Source organism: Eschrichtius robustus, chromosome 13, assembly GCF_028021215.1.
Source record: "Eschrichtius robustus isolate mEscRob2 chromosome 13, mEscRob2.pri, whole genome shotgun sequence".
Lineage (NCBI taxonomy): Eukaryota > Metazoa > Chordata > Mammalia > Artiodactyla > Eschrichtiidae > Eschrichtius > Eschrichtius robustus.
This window is the reverse complement of record NC_090836.1, coordinates 82,119,186-82,137,483: the sequence shown is the minus strand read 5'-3', so window position 1 is coordinate 82,137,483 and position 18,298 is coordinate 82,119,186. Positions and strand designations below refer to the sequence as shown.

At 39.1% G+C, this 18,298-nt stretch overlaps 1 protein-coding gene across 2 annotated transcripts in view; it reads right to left on the bottom strand.

Moving 5' to 3' along the window:
- CFAP54 (cilia and flagella associated protein 54) overlaps nt 1–18,298 on the bottom strand; it is a 305,843-nt gene that overhangs the window by 25,354 nt on the left and 262,191 nt on the right. For both annotated transcript variants that reach the window (XM_068561127.1, XM_068561128.1), the window contains 3 exons: nt 16,866–16,972; nt 14,287–14,428; nt 4,873–4,947 (listed from right to left, as the gene is read on the bottom strand). In XM_068561127.1, coding sequence (XP_068417228.1) covers nt 4,873–4,947; nt 14,287–14,428; nt 16,866–16,972 — 324 coding nt within the window. The remainder of the gene's footprint in view (nt 1–4,872; nt 4,948–14,286; nt 14,429–16,865; nt 16,973–18,298) is intronic.

Below are 18,298 nucleotides of genomic sequence, written 5' to 3'. Positions count from 1 at the left end.
AATGTGTCTTTTCTCTTGGCTTAGGGTCACCTTTTCTACCTTCAAAGCAGGATCTGCTCCTAGGAATTTCCTCTCCATACTGAGTCTGTATGACTCAAATCAGTTCAATACATACATACACACATGTGCACACACTACAGACACACATAACACACACACACAGATACACCTACTACACACATACACACACACACACACATAGATGAGGTAAATTCACATGTATCATGTGAACCAATACGAAAGTATTTAATTTAGCTGAATGCAGGAACTTAAACCTATGCTGCCTTTACAGCAACAAAAGTATCTACACCAATGTTCTGCGTGCAGCTGGAAGTCAATAATTACTGATGAATGGAGTTGTATAGAACGACTCCCCACAGTCAGTCACAGCAAGAGCGGGAAGAATATTTTTAGCGTTATGTTTGAATCCTACCTGACAACTTGGAAACTGCAATAATCTGAACCTATGTAGGCAATGAAAGGATCGCTTCATTGTTGGTGCACCTGAAAGTATACCTAACGGTCATTTACGTTCTGTGACTAGTCACTAAGAACGTTAGCACGGAGCACGCATTCCCTTCCTTCACTTCCTTGCTATCTCAGGTTATTTTTGTCACAAGTTGTGTGTGGCAATATTTATTTTAATTAAGAAGAGGCAATATAGGCAAAGGCAATTATAATAGATATGTTCAGTAAGGAACTAAACTGAACAGCAAGATCTCATGCCAGTGACGAAAAAAGGCATGTAATTTTATTTAGACAAATTTACTTCTTCTTTATTTTAACCATTTACTTCTTGGAACAAGCTTGTAAACGCCCACGCTCCATCCAGGACTATCAGATAAGTCTTGCTCTCAGTGGGAGTGTTAGCATGGGATTCAATTGGAGGCACCTTCTCTTGGACCAATGATTCTTTCACGACTGTGATCCCATGTTGGGATCTTGTACCCTGACCTAATTCCTCTAGGATTCAACAATTATTTACATTACAGGCAAAGAAAATGATTCCTGGTTTTCTCTCTCTAACACTGTTACTCTCCTTTTCTGTATTTCAAAACAAATTTGGATCTTAAAAATCTGTTGACATTAGTTGACTAGAGGATGAAGAATTCACACATGGAAGGCAGGACCATGGTAGGAAAGATGATAATGAAGATGACATGATGAAATAGCTAATAATTATTTAACATTTATTTGCACTAGACCCTAATCCAAATACTTAACATACATTATTTACTTTAGTCCTCACAACTGTGAGGCATTGTTGGCATTATTACCCCACTCTACCTATGAGAAAACTGAGGCTTAGAGAAGTTAAATGATTTGCCTCAGGTCAAACAAGATCCAAGGCTGGGATTCCAACCCAGGTCTGTCAGGGGCCAAAGCCCATTAATGTTATAAATCATGTGTCTTAAAATAACAATTTTTTTCTGTGACCTATTTGTAAATCACAGTTTGTACAACATTAGATTTAAGCATGATTTTTATTGTCAATGGTCTGCTGCAGTAATTCTACATATTTCCATAATAAAAAATTAAGTTCCTCATTTAAAAACATGGGAAAAGAACATGAATGGCCAGATGAAAAAAAAATTTTAAGCAAATATTAAATTTCAGGTATTTAAAACTAAAGAGAATTTAATTCAAGAAACAGTAACCAAGTGATGTCATGTACAAGGCACTGTAAGAATTCAAAGATTAAGATAGCACCACCCCTGCTCCAAAGAAGCTAATGATCTAGTGGGAGGGAGACAGTGTAATGTTTCAGGTCTTACTTCAAATGTCATCTCCTAAGAGAATTCTTCTCTGACCACCCATCTAAACTGTTGCCCCATCCCCTATTACTTTCTATCACAGGGATCAGAATACTTTTCCTGTAAAGCTCCAGATAGTAAATAATTTAAACTTTGTGGGCTATATGGTCTCTGTCAAAACTACCGAGCTCTGCTGTTGTAGCTCAAAAGCAGCTATAGACAACTGGTAAACAAATGAGCATGGCTGTGTTCCAATAAAACTTTATTTACAAACAGGCAGTGGGCCAGACATGGTTCACAGGCTGCAGTTTGCCAACCCTACTCTAACATCTCACTCTGTTTTTTCCTTCATAGCACTTAACAAAATGAAGAATTATCTTGCTTATTGATTTATTTACTATTTCTCTCCAAAAACAAAAACAAAAACAAAACAAAAAAAACGGCAGCTCCGAGAGAGTGAGGTCCTTGTTGCTTGTTCACAGCAGGCTCTCTAGGGCCTAGAGAGGAGTTCCTGACACATAGGCAGTTCACTCTAAGTATTCGCTGATTGGCTAAATGAATGAACACCATTCCACAAAAGGAGAAACACAGACTGTCAACAAAGTATGAACTATATTTGGCTTTACTATTAATCAATATAAAATAATTGAAAATGTCATTTTTCACTTGTCAGACCTACAACAGTTAGAAGAAGAGGAGGAGGAGGAGGGGGAGGAAAGGGAGAAGAAGAGGAGGGAGAGAGAGAGCAGAAGAAGGAGGAGAACTAGTGTGGATGAACACACAGGTACACTGGGCCTCTCTCTCCCTACTGCAGATGGGAGAGAAAACTGGTGCCACATTTCTGGAGGCCATTTGCAATTACATACCAAAATGTATGTGCCCATTCAAAATGGGCAAAGGATTGAATAGACATTTCTCCAAAGAAGATATAAAAATGGGCGATCAGCGATTAGTCATTAGGGAAATGCAAATCAAAATCACAATGAGAGGGCTTCCCTGGTGGCGCAGTGGTTGAGAATCTGCCTGCCAATGCAGGGGACACGGGTTCGAGCCCTGGTCTGGGAAGATCCCACATGCTGCGGAGCAACTAGGCCCGTGAGCCACAACTACTGACCCTGTGCGTCTGGAGCCTGTGCTCTGCAATAAGAGAGGCCGCAATGGTGAGAGGCCCGCACACTGCAATGAAGAGTGGCCCCCGCTTGCCACAACTAGAGAAAGCCCTTGCACAGAAACGAAGACCCAACACAGCCAAAAATAAATAAATTGATTAATTAATTTAAAAAAAGAAATCACAATGAGATACTACTTTCCACCCATTAAGATGGCTATTATCAAAAAAGAGCAAGTAAGTGTTGGTGAGTATGTGGAGAAATTAGAACCCTCTTGCACTGTTGATGGGAATGTAAAATGGTGCAGCTGTTGGGGTTTCCTCAAAAAGTTAAACATAGAATTACCATATGATCCACCGATTACTAATTCCACTCCTAGGTATACACCCAGATACTTGTACACCCATGGTTATAGCAGCATTATTTATAGGAGCCAAAAGGTAGAAACAACTCAAATGTCCATCCACAAATGTCCATTATCCACAGAAGAGTGGATAAACAAATGTGGTATATACATACAATGGAATATTATTTAGTCTTAGAAAGGAATGAAGTACTGATACATGTTAAACCTGGATGAACTTTGAAAACATTGCACTAAATAAGCCAGCCACAAAAAAACCAATATTGTATGATTCCATTTATATGAGGTACCTAGAATAAGCAAATAGTAACAGAGATTACCAGGAGCTAGGGGAGGAGGAAATGGGGAGTTATTACTTAATGGGTACAAAGTTTCTACTTGCGATGATGAAAAAATTGTGGAGATGGATGGTGGAGATGTTTGCACAACGTTTTGAATGTACTTAATGCTACTGATGTGTACACTTAGAAATGATTAAAATTGTAAATTTTACATTATGTATATTTTAGCACAATAAAAAATGTATACAGATCTTCCTTTACTTATGATGGGGTTATGTCCCAATAAATGGGTAAACTCACCAGAGGTTGAAAATATCTTAAGTCAAAAATACACTTAATACACCTAACCTACCAAACATCAGAGCTTAGCCTAACATACCCTAAACATGCTCAGAACACATACATTAGCCTGCAGTTGGACAAAATCATCTAACACAAAGCCAATTTTATATAAAGTGTTGAATAGCTCATGTAATTTACTGCATACTGTACTGAAAGTTAAGAACAGAATGGCTGTCCGGGTCCCGAATGGTTGTACATATGTGGGTTGTTTCCCCTCATGATCATGGGGGTGACGGGAGCTGCAGTTCACTGCTGCTGCCTCGCATCACAAGTATTGGGCTGCATATTGCTAGCCAGGGAAAAGCTCAAAATTCAAAATTCAAAGTATGGTTTCTACTGAATGTGTATTGCTTTCACAATATCATAAAGTCAAAAAATCATAAGTTGAATCATTGTAAGTCAGGGACCATGTGTATATACTTTTTACTCCAAAATCCTATTCCTAAGAATTAACTCTGAGGATGGGTGAAACAGAAGGGTGAAATATGTATGTTCTAGAACCCATCAACCTCAAGATCCATGAATAAGGATCTAGTTATATAAATAGAGCCTGACATGACAAATACATAAAAGAAACTATTATGTAGGCATGAAATAAGACAGGGTAGACTTTTCACATAAAAATATCTCCATAGCATTATTGTTGAATGAAAAAAAAACAAGTTGCAGAAAGCTTGTGCAGTATGATCCCACTGATGTAAAAATTCAAAAGTCTAACTATACATGAAAAAAAGTTGAGATATTCTCCAAAATGTTAATAATGGTTATTCCCTGAATGGTGGATTTGAGATGATTTTAAGATTATCCTCTCCACAATTTTCTGTACTAGTTGATTTTTTAACAAAGAATATTTCTAACCAAAATAACATGCTATTATAAACTCATGTTTATCACTTTTTCACATTAATTAAGGACGGTTAGGCCCTTGATACTTTCATAATAGATGCTTTCTGTATTTCCATTTCCATAGCAACAACAATACTTGTTAGAGAATCACATACAGTTTTAAAAGAGATGCATACCTCAGATAGTGGAGTTGCCTCTTCATCAGGCAAAAACAAAGATACTATTTCAGAGCAACATTCAATAATCATGTTCTAGAAATAATAAGACAATATAGTGAGGTTGATCTTATTGGTAAAATACTAGATATTTTAATTACAAATTATTTATTTCATTTGTCTTTTGTTACATCATTCCCTAACCCTAATTCCCAGGATGGAACTTAGAGGGATTCAGAGGTCACAATCTTTTAAGTAATTAGGGTTACTTGGAAAGATACAAAATAGCCACAAACTATAAGATTTAATGATAAATAATAAATTATTTTAGGATTCTTTCCCTGCAAAATTCACAATTAAAATTCATATGAACATAAATCTTTTTATTTACGAAAATCTGTATTTTCCAAAATAAAAATACTTAGCAAGAAGAGTGGCATGGTTATACAGTTTTGTAAAACTTTTAAATGTCTGGCTTAATTAAATACAGCTAGTTTCTCTTCTCTGCTTTTACATCAGTCTTTTGCTATACATTGTTTTTATTGAAGTGTATGAAGAAAATCTAATCTCACACAGATATGAAGTTGGAAAAGAGAGCACTATTTGAATAGCCTTTTCAGATAATTGTAGATAATCTTGTTGGGATGGTACAACAAAACTTGACAAGTAGTGGCTTCTTAAAAGCTAGTTGTTTTATAGAATTTGAAATTGTATAAATGAACATTTTATACCCTTTTACATTAAAACTCACTGTCTGTCTTGTACTTTGAAAAAAAAAAAATTCATGTGTTAGAGAAGAACAAGTAAAGTAATTCACACCAAAATAAGACTTTGGAAGATCACTTTTCTTCTGAGAAGAGAGCCCTGGAATAAAGAGGTTCAGATCTGAGAAAGGGTTTAAGCAGAGATGAACAGTTGGGAATTGAGAAAGAAATGGAAAGAGAAAATGAAGAAGAAGAAGAGAGAGTTGATATCATACATGGTCTATTGCTGAGGACACTGCCGCAGCCCCTACTATTTGGACATAGCTGTGTTTCTGTGTGGACATCTGACCCAAGAGAGATCTACCTATGGGCAGGGTTGAATCAATCAGATTCTCCATCATTGTAGTTTCATATAAGGAAGGACAACAGAAGAGAGTTATCATCAGGACTGGCTGGATAAGCTGAGAGGTCCCAATACAGAGTTGGAGAAGGCACCCAATGGGCTAGATGTAAAATGAGTGAGCAAGAAACAGAGATAAATGAGAACTGACACCGCCTGTGGGACTGAGTGCAATCTTGGCTCCCGACTCTCCAAGTTTCACTTTCTGTGGGGCCCACTGTGTTTTGTCCCCAGTCCTTGGTTATGCACGAGCTTACTTACCATGCCCTGCCAAATACTGCCTCCTTACCAAACCTATTTCATTTGAGCTAGCATAAGTAGTTTTTCTTTACTTACAACTAAAGGAGTCATGATTATAAGACTGTCAGACACTATAAAACTCTTAGAGGAAAACACAGGAAGAACACTCTTTGACATAAGTCACAGCAAGATCCTTTTTGACCCACCTCCTAGAGAAATGGAAATAAAAACAATAATAAACAAATGGGACCTAATGAAACTTAAAAGCTTTTGCATAGCAAAGGAAACCATAAACAAGGTGAAAGACAACCCTCAGAATGGGAGAAAATATTTGCAAATGAAGCAACTGACAAAGGATTAATCTCCAAAATATACAAGCAGCTCATGCAGCTCAATATCAAAAAAACAAACAACCCAATCCAAAAATGGGCAGAAGACCTAAATAGACATTTCTCCAAAGAAGATATACAGATTGCCAACAAACACATGAAAGGATGCTCAACATCACTAATCATGAGAGAAATGCAAATCAAAACTACAATGAGGTATCACCTCACACCGGTCAGAATGGCCATCATCAAAACATCTACAAACAATAAATGCTGGAGAGGGTGTGGAGAAAAGGGAACCCTCTTGCACTGTTGGTGGGAATGTAAATTGATACAGCCACTATGGAAGTTCCTTAAAAAAACTAAAAATAGAACTACCATATGACCCAGCCATCCCACTACTGAGCATATACCCAGAGAAGACCATAATTCAAAAAGAGTCATGTACTACAATGTTCATTGGAGCACTATTTACAACAGCCAGGACATGGAAGCAACCTAAGTGTCCATCAACAGATGAATGGATAAAGAAGATGTGGCACATATATACAATGGAATATTACTCAGCCATAAAAAGAAAGGATATTGAGTTATTTGTAGTGAGGTAGATGGCCCTAGAGTCTGTCATACAGAGTGAAGTAAGTCAGAAAGAGAAAAACAAATACCATATGCTACACATATATATGGAATCTTAAAAAAAAAAAAAAAAAAAAAGGTTCTGAAGAACCTAGGAGCAGGACAGGAATAAAGACGCAGATGTAGAAAATGGACTTGAGGACATGGGGAGGGGGAAGGGTAAGCTGGGACAAAGTGAGAGAATAGCACTGACATATATATACTACCAAATGTGAAATAGATAGCTAGTGGGAAGCAGCTGCATAGCACAGGGAGATCAGCTCTGTGCTTTGTGACCACCTAGAGGGGTGGGATAGGGAGGGTGGGAGGGAGGCGCAAGAGGGAGGGGATATGGGGATATATGCATATACATAGCTGATCCACTTTGTTATACAGCAGAAACTAACAGAACAATGTAAAGCAATTATACTCCAATAAAAATGTTTAAAAAAAAAAGTATAATGAACAGGGAATACTTCCTGGAGAAAGGGTCATATAAACTGAGGTATGAAAGAGTAGTAAGACTTCAACTGGCAGAGAATGGGGACAAGGGCATTCCAGATGGAGCAATGAAACAGCAGATATTCAAGGAACATAAAGAACCTGATACGGTCTTTACTGCAGGTGTGTATAGGAAGCACGGTGGTGAGAGTGGTGAGAAATAAGGCTGAGAGGTGTACTTATAACAGGACACGTAAACGTAAGGAATTTGGATTTTGTTGCTTAGGAAATTGAGAGGCACTGGACTGAGGGGATAATGATCTGACTGCTTTAGAAAGATAATTCTGGCTACCATGTAAAGCTGAACTGGACTAGGAAGAGATAAGAGAAAGAGAAATTAGCTAGGAGGCTACTCAAACTGTTTGGGCAGGAAGTGATCATGGCCAGAAGTAGGGCAGCTTCCATGGGACCAGAAAGGATGGAGGGCAGGCAGGACATCCAGCACTGATTGGGGGACACCAGCTTCCTATGACGAACTTTCCAGGCTCCTGGTCCACTTTACTAGACAGAGGGGAACACACATCCTGGAGTGAATCCTTACGTATTCTTCGTATTTATCCATATTTCTATATTTCTAATTGAGTTCTTAGGACTGGTTAAAGTATATTTTCTTTCTATACAAAAGGTTTCAATAATAGCTGTGATGGGTTACTGTCATGATTTCATCAAGAGCTATCAAGCAAAATGACACTGTCTGTATCATTAATCAGTTCCATAACAGATGAAGACAGCCATGTTACCTGATAAATGCCTTCCATGGCTTGTCTCAACATGTATCAAACACAAATTTCGCCTCAACAACGTTCTGTTTCTTTGGCATTATTTGAGGTAAACCACATACACACTTGGGAAAGTGGCTGATTCGATGTTGGGCTGTGAGAAACCTCCCGTGACCTTGCTGCCACAGAAATGAAGACAAGGAAAGCACTGAACTCAACAATCCCAGGCAGAAGGCGGCTGGAGGGATGCTGCGGTTGGCAAGGGGCCTGGGAGGGCACAGAAGGACCCCTGCTCAATCTTTGCCATTTTCCCTTAAAGAGGAGCATCTGTTGATTTGATGAGGGATAGGCTTCTGAGTGACTTCAAAAATAAGAGTCAACATTTTGACTTAGTTGAAGTCCTCATTATTGTTCACCCATTTTATGGGAAAAAACTTCCTAAGTTGTTTTCAATCCTCCAAACTCCTGCTTCCCTCATCCCTCCTTCACATGCCATCAGGGTTATCTTAGCAAATTTCAGGGTGGATCATGAGATGCTCTTCCGGGCGCTGCCCGCAGCTTTTCCTACGCCCCACACCCAGCCCTGCCTTCCCAGGGCCCTACATTCACCCTGCACTCCTGCCACCCTGAAGACAACGTCCAGCTCCATGACTTCACCTGTCATCTCTTGCTGTATCCTCCGTCTGGAGTAAGTGCTCTCCATAGGTCTCCAACTAGAAGTTTCACATGCAACTATTGAAGAGGCACTATGTTTTGGTTACTGGGCTAGATATCAGAGATCGAATGATGAATAAGACCCCTGAGCAAAGGAATTCAAAGTCAAGAGAGAGGAAGAGACACAGAAAGAGATAATGACCAAAACAATATAGTCAGGGGACAGGGTTCAAGGAAACATAGTTTTTATTTCAGTCTATAGGGGCTATAAAATGCTACCTGCGCTACTGAAGCAAGCACAAAGTCTAGCTCAACTCCCTCTCTTAACACACACACACACACACCTATGTGAATGAGACTTTTTTAATGATAAATTAGAATAGTTTGCATCAACAGCTCCACCACTGAAAAAGAAGGATATCAGCAACCTTGCCCTTTTGTGTAAGTGTAGATTCCAGATAATGGGGGAAACAGGAAAAGGGGAAGGTGTCAGAGAGACTAAGCTGAACTTCATAATCAAGAGCTGAACAAGATTCACTTTGTTATACAGCAGAAACTAACACACCATTGTAAAGCAATTATACTCCAATAAAGATGTTAAAAAAAAAAAAAAGAGCTGAACCAGAGTGAGAAGGGGAGAGGAGTCAAAACACTCCATGCAGACTGAGTTGGAGGGAGAGGTTTAGGAGTCTGAACCAATGAGGCAGAGGTTGGAGAGCTGCCACTGTGAAGGTCAGAGAGGCACTAAGAGTAAGGCAGTTGGGAAAAAGGAGATTTAAAAGAAGTTACGCTGTATATCATGAAAGGATTCCTTCTCAGATATTCTTACGAGAGACTCATAAGAATAAGGTTTAGATTATTTTCAATGGTTTTGAACATTAAATTGATGTTTCTTTGAATGCCAGACTTTGCTTGCTAAGAGAGGGCCACCGGGCAGCTGGGCTCATTATGAACGACATCTGGGTACCTATGGCCAGACTCACACAGTGATTAAGCTCCTCCTGACAGGGACCTAATTGTACTGATTTCAGTATGTCCTTATCTCCTCAAGCCTGGAACATTTTTGCACGTAACGGTTTCTCAAAGATAACGTGTTAATTGATGCTAATGTTCAATTGTATTTTGTTCTATGTTTTCATAGTACTTTGACACTGGGGATATGTTGACTATATATAATTACCTGGTACAATCCGGGCATCCCACATGTGTTTGCTGAACTCATCTTAGGTGACTTGGTAAATATATTTTAGGCTTATCATAGCAGTATGTTATCATTCCAAAAAAGGTGTTTGTGTCATAAAATCAGAATGGTTTGCATCTTTTATATGCTTTAAAACACCTGATATGCTCTGAAGATACCCCATAAAGCTGTGAATGACAGGTTAAAACAACCCAGTGTTTCTGAGCCACTGTTGTCTATTTTGCAAGAAGGACATGTTTTCAAGCCAGAAGTGACTGGAACACCTGTTCTGTAGCCCTCCCAAAACATCTTAAATTAATACCTGTGTTCTGAAGCTTTGGCTTATTCCAGACCATAGGGATTTGGGGGAGAGAAAACAGAAAAAAAGGAAGGGAATGAGAAAGAGAACAAGATTCACCACCTCCCATATCAACCAAAGGCACATTTTCTGGACCTTTATATTTAACAACCCACCAAAAATCCATACTGAGATAGAAATAAATATATTTGATTATAGAGGTCATGAAATCCTGTCCAACTCCCAAACAGAATTGATCTCTTCAAGTGTCCTAGTTAACTTCTCATTAGCTCCAAGTGAAGGTTGTCATGACAACGAACTGGCAGATTTTAGTCGCTGGAATTTATTTGATACAACCTAGAACCTAGCTGGTTTTTTTTTTTTTTTCTTAAGTGCTGGTTAGTATATTGGGAAAAAAAGAGAAAAGTTTATATATTCCTTCCGTTTCACAACTTTCAAATGCTGTGAATTAATTTGTTAGCTAGTTCACCTAAACTAAAAATAGCAGGGTTTTTTCCATTTTGCGACATTCTTTCACATATAGAACCACCAGAACTGGAACACATCTCAAAATGCCCTAATTAAAGCCGAAGAAACAATTTTTAAGTTGGAGAATAAAATAAACTCAAAAACACGAGGACAACATCCGGATTGAAAGCAGTTTGTTCTACTCAGGGACTGAGCTACTCGCATATATCACTCAAGTCAGGACATGAGAGCAAGTCACAAAGCTTGGCTAAGGCAAGGTGGGCAGTCTGGATTCTTCCCTCTGCTTGCATTCAAACGCCCCTACTTGCCCCTATTTAGTCCTGATTTGTTTATATTCATAGTCAACTTCTTGGCTCAGGCACTGGGCTCATTGTGATGAACTTGATACCGACATCTGACTCCCAGGAAAATTCTGATGGCTCTCATTCCAACCAAGGGACAATCTCTTCATCTCAGCAGTATCTGAGTGAAAGGATCCTGTTTAGAGATGAGGAGAAAACTAGTCCCAGGAAACATTAAGTGACTGGCCCTCGGTAGTAAAGCTGAGCGGCAGAGCACAACCTAGAATCCTTACTCTTACGGACACTCGCTCTCCTGTCTCAGACAATGTAAGTTGAAAAGACAAATCGGTTCAGGAGAAAAATAATCATTTGCCTTTTATGAACTATATAATAATGGATTCAAGGACAATTTCAGCAAAGAACAGTCTAGGTTATGGCTCAAAGACAGCAAATTGATAAGTTTGGTCTATGACTAAAAAACTGTGATTGTAAGTGATCTACTAAAGAAGTTCGAAAACGAAATGAGCTGAGTTCTTGAATACAGATATGAAAGGGCAACAATGCACTTTAGGAGAAGAATTACATATATGAATCTCATGAGTTTGAGATATCTGATCTATTGGGAGATTTATTCTGAGTACTCAGAATATCATTACTATCATTGAACATCTGGTAATTTGTGTTGTAACATTTGAGGACACTATAAAGGATGTGCAACTAAAATTCTAAGATATCAGTTCTATGATAAATGTAGGCACAGAGCACAGGTGACATAAATTCTGGAAAGTTGCTTTTTGCAAAGACTAACTGTTCTTGCCTGATAATCCTCTTAAAGCTGGACCTGTTGCTTTCATAATATTGAAAAACGCACTCATTCACTCCACTGGTAAATTCAGACTGAAAAACGCCAACAAGTATATTCTGCAGATCAGGAGAGTTGCCAACTTTTGCACTTTCACATAATCGATGTAAAGATAAGGTAAACAAGAAAACAAAAAGAGCCATACCAATAATACTCTTTAAGAATTAAAAATGTTTTGTTATTGGTCACCAATTGAATATTAAACTAGTAGAAAGTGATTTTTTTAAAAAGATACAGCAGAACAAAAATAAAGGAAAGATCCTAAAAGCTTTCAGAGAAGAAAAACAGAGATGGGACCCAAGTGGCTGGGGATTCAACCAGAAAAGCAGCAGAGGGAAGTGCCAGAATCAGAGCTGTGCTGCAGGCATTGGGGGCAACCAGTCCTTAACCAGAGCAGGAGCGGGGCCTCCAGGAAGGAAAAGAAGAGTTGAGACATAAGTATAAACACTTGGGTACAAATCTATGGATGAATATATGACAGATCTGATGTAATGATCAGAAAGAAGTTAAGAAAAAAGACAAGTGAAGAAAAATCAAACCTTATACAGGAAAGGAAAATAACCACAGTACACTGTGACTTAGCTGTGAACATTGTTTACAGGGTTATAATGACATAAACACTGAATGCTGATTTAATTAAATTCTGTGATATAACAATATTTAGAAAGGATGGGGAAAGGAGAAGATGAGGAGTATAGGGAATCCTTGTATAGTAAAGTCCTTGTATAGTAAAATCAATAGATATTATATAAGACTGATTGATCAAGAAAAAAATACTTATTTTTGGCTGTCATTAGCACTATTCATCAATTTTTCCAGCTTTCCTCTTTCCAAGTTGGTAGCAGAATTGTTGGCATGGCTCGTGACTTACTTGGCCAGTGAAATGTTAGTGGAAGTGATATGATGGAAACTCAAAGAGCCAGGGTGTGATTTGCCCCTTTTCTTCCCTTCTTCCCAGTGACTGGGGATGTTCCAGAGTGAACGGTGTGAGGAGACATGGAGCCCAGTGGACCCACTTGGATTTGAAGGGTATTGGTTATCTTGCTTTTCATGACTGATCCTGCATATTATTTATAGACTTGGAAGTAAATAACAAAAGGAACAGCTGAAAGAGTTGAAAATAGTCTGCTCGCAGGACTGTGGGGTGTGGACAGGTCAAACAGGAGACTGTCCCTTTTCATTTTAAACCTTGTACATCTATTTGATTAAAAAAAAAAAATAGCCATGGTACCTACAGAACATATATCTCATGCAACCGGATGAATGTGCAAATGGAAATTCAAAGAGCAAGTGATTAGGGGAGAACAGGTATTCCCTGCTCCTCTCATTTCCATAGAGGGTAAGGAACTTCCACTCCACTCCCGAAGAAGGAGGGATACTTCCAGCTTCTTTTGGATGCAGCCAGGAGAGCGGAGTCACTTATCTGATTGGTGAGTTTGGGAAAAGCAATCTAGGCTCAGCCCCATTGGGTCAATCTTTGCTAACATTTTTGAAGGCACCCTGCCTGCAGGACTTATTCTCTGCTCCTCCAGGCAGTCCGCCTGGCAGTCAGAAGGGGAGTGGGGGAAATCCTATAGTTATACAAGTGTGCTAGATTATTGCGTGACTAGGTGGGCAAGTCTGGCTAATTCAGGGGTGAAATATTAATAAGCTTGTTTGGCCATAGATCCAGAGCCATGTTTGCTAATCAGCTTTATCGGTAATGATGCCAATGTTTGAGATCTCCATATATCAGTTTCCTGTGTCCTATTACTCAATGGATTTAGAACTCAGAAGGAACTCCTCCAAAACATGAATATCAGTCATCACTCAACTCTGTAAACAGATTAATAACACACTATAAGGATAATGCCTTTTTTTCTAGTTAGAAAAATACAGATGTGTAGAAAAAATCTGAAAGATATATGCTTATCTATATTTTCTAATTTTTCTCCCCCTATTACTTGGGTAATAAAAATGCTCAAATACTAGACTTAGAATAAAAAATTAAAAGTAACATTATAAACTTACAGAGCAAAAGTAGAGAAAGTACAGGCCAGAAGAACCACACCGTTCAAGTTTAGTTACATAGTTATGCTCTGATAAAGTAAAAAATAATTTAATTATGTATAATGACATCCATCCTGCAATGGCAATAAAATTTTCCATTATTTAATAACCTACTTCCATTTCTTTACCAATTGATTCCTCTTCCGTTTCTTCTACTTGAGATACATTTTCATTTGAAGTAACTTTAGGAGTTGTAGGCAATGATATTTCAGCGATTTGCGTAAGATTAGATAATTTCTCGTGAACTGAAATAACTCTAAAAATAACAAACATATACTCGTTTTACTTGAAAATTTAAGTAAGGCATTCATTTATTCCCAGAATCAATAAAACATGTAAAGTAAGTCCTTAGTTATTTAACACTTAGATTTCTGGCATCCCCAAACATCATTCAATCATTCCTTCATTGAAGAGACATGAGCACAGAGACACAATTCTCACCTGCATAATGTTTATGATCTAGTTATATGCTCAGACAGATTTATAATTACAAACTGGCAAAGACACAAAGCAAAAAAATGTAGACATCCAAAATATTTGCTTAAGATGAAAATAAAGAAAATAAATATCTACGTGGGCAAAGAAACACCAGGCAATGACAAAAGATCTACTCCTACTTAAACTCAGTGCCACGCTCTGATTGGCTGGCTGGCCTGAAGCTAAGAATTAGGACAAGCCAGCAATGGCTCTAAGAGATGGGTCAACGAGCCCACACAGTGACATGTACTGTGTGGGGAGTGGGGGTAGGGAGAAGAATCAAGAAAAAAGGAAAAGCTAAAGCCGAGGAAGAGGGCAGAGGACGCACTGGCAATTGTGCGGAGGACAGAAAGCTTCTGGAGCCGCGGTCCAGTGAACTATGGAGGCGCTGGAGACAGAGGTTAACTAGTGAATGCAGTCAGAAGCTGGAAAAGCACTGAAACAGCTGAAGGAGGCAAAGAGCCACCTGTAGGGCTCCCAGTGACTCTAGGATACAGGCGCGTAGAGCGCAGGTGTGCACGTATGTGTGCGGCGGTGTGTGGGTCTCCATGCAGGGACGGAGGGAAATTTTTATGAAAAAGAAGTAGATGATGCAAAAAAGCAAAATGACATCAGGAACAAATGCAGGAACGTCGATTTCCCCAATTTCCCGCAGCATGCTCTTACGTTTCCTTCTATAGGATGATCAACAAGAGCAATTCCCCATAGACTGATCTTGACCCTCATAAGAACACAAGGAACTCCACCCTAGGTGGGAGAAATAGTGTCACCAAGGCATGAATCAGATGAACGTTTGTCAGGCAACTTCCTCTATAATAGCCTCAGTGACAGGGGCATGTCCCTAACTTTAGTCACCCTACCATTGATCATAAACACACCAAAATCAAGAACTTTTTGGAGTAAAACAAGAATCCTGTCAGTTTGATTACATTCTGCTCTGCAGAAATTATAATCATTTTCATCATGTGGTTCTGAAAAAAAATTCTGCCATGTTTCTGGATGTACAAGGAAAGAACATAATTTCCTAACTTTGTGGCTTAGCTGTGCTGGTATAGTCCTGTGTCTAAGATTTTCCACCATGTCACTGAAAAAAATTTTAAAAAGGAAAAGAAAAAGAAAGTTGACTGAATAATTGAAAGTATGCCAGCCCTTGAAACATCTCTTGTTTTATTCTCTTTCATGGAGAGGCCAAAGAGAAAGAGTTCTTCAAAATGGAAATCAAGGACCAGGAACCAGACTCTCCAGGTAAGGACAGAGAAGCGCCAAGTCCCTGCACTCAGCAGGTGGTGAGCAGGGCAAAGAGCTGACACTGACAGACACAGGAGGCCATGATGAGACTTGACATTTGCCCAGTGCTTTCAACCTTTCAAAGTATCTGCATACATTATACATGCATACAAAGTATATGCATGCACTGTCTGGCTTGATCCTAACAATAACCCCAAAAGGTAGGCAAAATATTATTTCCATCTCTGAAATGAGAAAATGGAGGCTGAGGTCACAAGGGCAATGAACAATGGAATCAAAACTAAATTAACTAAGCAAAGAAAAAAAATGAAAAACAAACAAGGAATTTGGTAAGGTGAAATCAGAAAAGAGAGAAACCAGGCATGAGCAAAAATTAGAGTCTCCATCCCCTGTTTGAAGCAGAGGGAGGAAAACAAGAGTGGCTGACGCAGAGGCTTTTGACTTGGGGAACAATATAAAATAGGATTGGGCAAAGAGGAAAGGGTGAGACCAGGATGGTGGTGGAGTTTGGGCTTAATTTTGTAACTTAATACAGAGCCACATTAAGTTCTTTTTAAAACACACCCCAAACTACAGGCAAAATATAGTGCAGACAACATCTTTGTACTGTCTGTTATCTTTATGAAGTACCAGAAACTATTCCTCCAACAACTCTAGGTCCTATTATTATTATTCCCATTTTACTGATGCAGAGACTGAGGCACAGAGAGGTTAAGTAACCTGGTCAAGGTTGCTGAGATAGGAAGATACGAAGGGGCACAACCAGCATTTGAACCAAAGCAGGCTGAATTCAGAGTTCATGCTCTTAACCACTGCAATATCATACTCTGCTAAGTAAAAGGAAGCCTTTTCCAAAAATGTCTTCTAAAAGTTCCTCTGTGATTTACCTTGTATATTACTGAAACAGTCAATCTTATGAAAGTATCAGCAAGGAGGGTTAGAGCTGTGGATAATCCGTCTTTACTTGCCTGTTTAGTGGAACCCAGAAAGAGCCAACATATACATTGTTGTAAGAAGTAGATGTAACATCTGAAATATTCAGGGGCTTCATATTATAGGCATACAACAATAACACCTATAAGAAAATTAAAAGACATTTAAAATGTTACATCAAACTTACACTTTGCCTCAAAACTGCAGCATCGGTTCTCAAAATAGTGTCATTATACTTTAAAAGGTTTTTCTTTGGAAGAGAAAAATGAGGGATTTTTTTTGTTGTTTCCAATTCACTTTAAAGAGAAATGATATGAACAAGAATTGTGCAAAGGTTATGAGATGAAAATAAATGTTAGTTGGTACCAAGGTTATATTATTTTTGAAGACTGGCACTTCTTACTGCAGTTAAGTTTAAATTTCAGCCTCTGAAGGCCCTCTGCAACAAGTTCTAATGTATATTATACCTGGTGAATATCCAACTTCGTTTCTTGTTCCTTCTCCATATGCCCGTTTCCCATCGGTGGTCATAGGTACTTTTGTGCATTCACTTATGCTGTTCCCTTCCTGTTCTCTCCGTGTATTCCATCCACACACAACTTACCAGCCCCCATCTCTAAGATGAAACTTCTCCTAATGACTCATGCTTTAGTAATTTCCCTGATGTTTGAACTCTGAAAATTCTTAGAGTCAGTCCCACACTCGACAGCAGCTATTTACAATCATGAATTCACAGAATTTGAAATTCAGAGGACCTTAGAGGTGGTCTGCTCTAAGTCTTTCCAAGGAAGCTGAGGTCCAGAGCTGACAGTCAAAATTAACTAATTAAATGTATGCATTTATCTCCGCTTCCTCACAAATCAAACAAAAATAAGAGTAAAGGGATTTTGGGAATTCCTGGTGGTCCAGTGGTTAGGACTCTGTGCTTCCACTGCAGGGGGCATGGGTTTGATCCCTGGTGGGGGAACTAAGATCCTGCAAGCCACCTGCAGTGCGGCCAAATAAAAAAAGAATAAAGGGATTTTTTTCCTTAAAGGCATAAATCCACAAAGACAGAAGCAAGAGAGAAAATGAAGCAGATGAGAGATGTTAGCAACATTTTGAAAGCACCTCTGCTTAGTCAGCAGAGAGGAAAGGCTGTGTCCCACCTGCCTTCAGAGGGGCCGCCAACAACGAGCACGACCAAGAACCTCAAACGCCTTGGGGACAACCTCCCTCCCATCCCTTCTCCGAGTCCATGCAACCAGGAGACTCCCTCCCTCCTTCCCCGCCTCTCCTCTGCTGGCCAAAGTTCTTCCGTTCTTCTCTCTGCTGAGGTTAAATCAAAGATCTATGCTTAGGAGGGACGTTAGATTCCAGAGGTGAGGTGCTGAACTGAAAACGCTGGAATGAAGTGAAAGCCTATATTCTGAACAAGAGACATCCCTCTACCCCACTCCAGCCCCTGCCCAGACGTAGAAAACCAAGC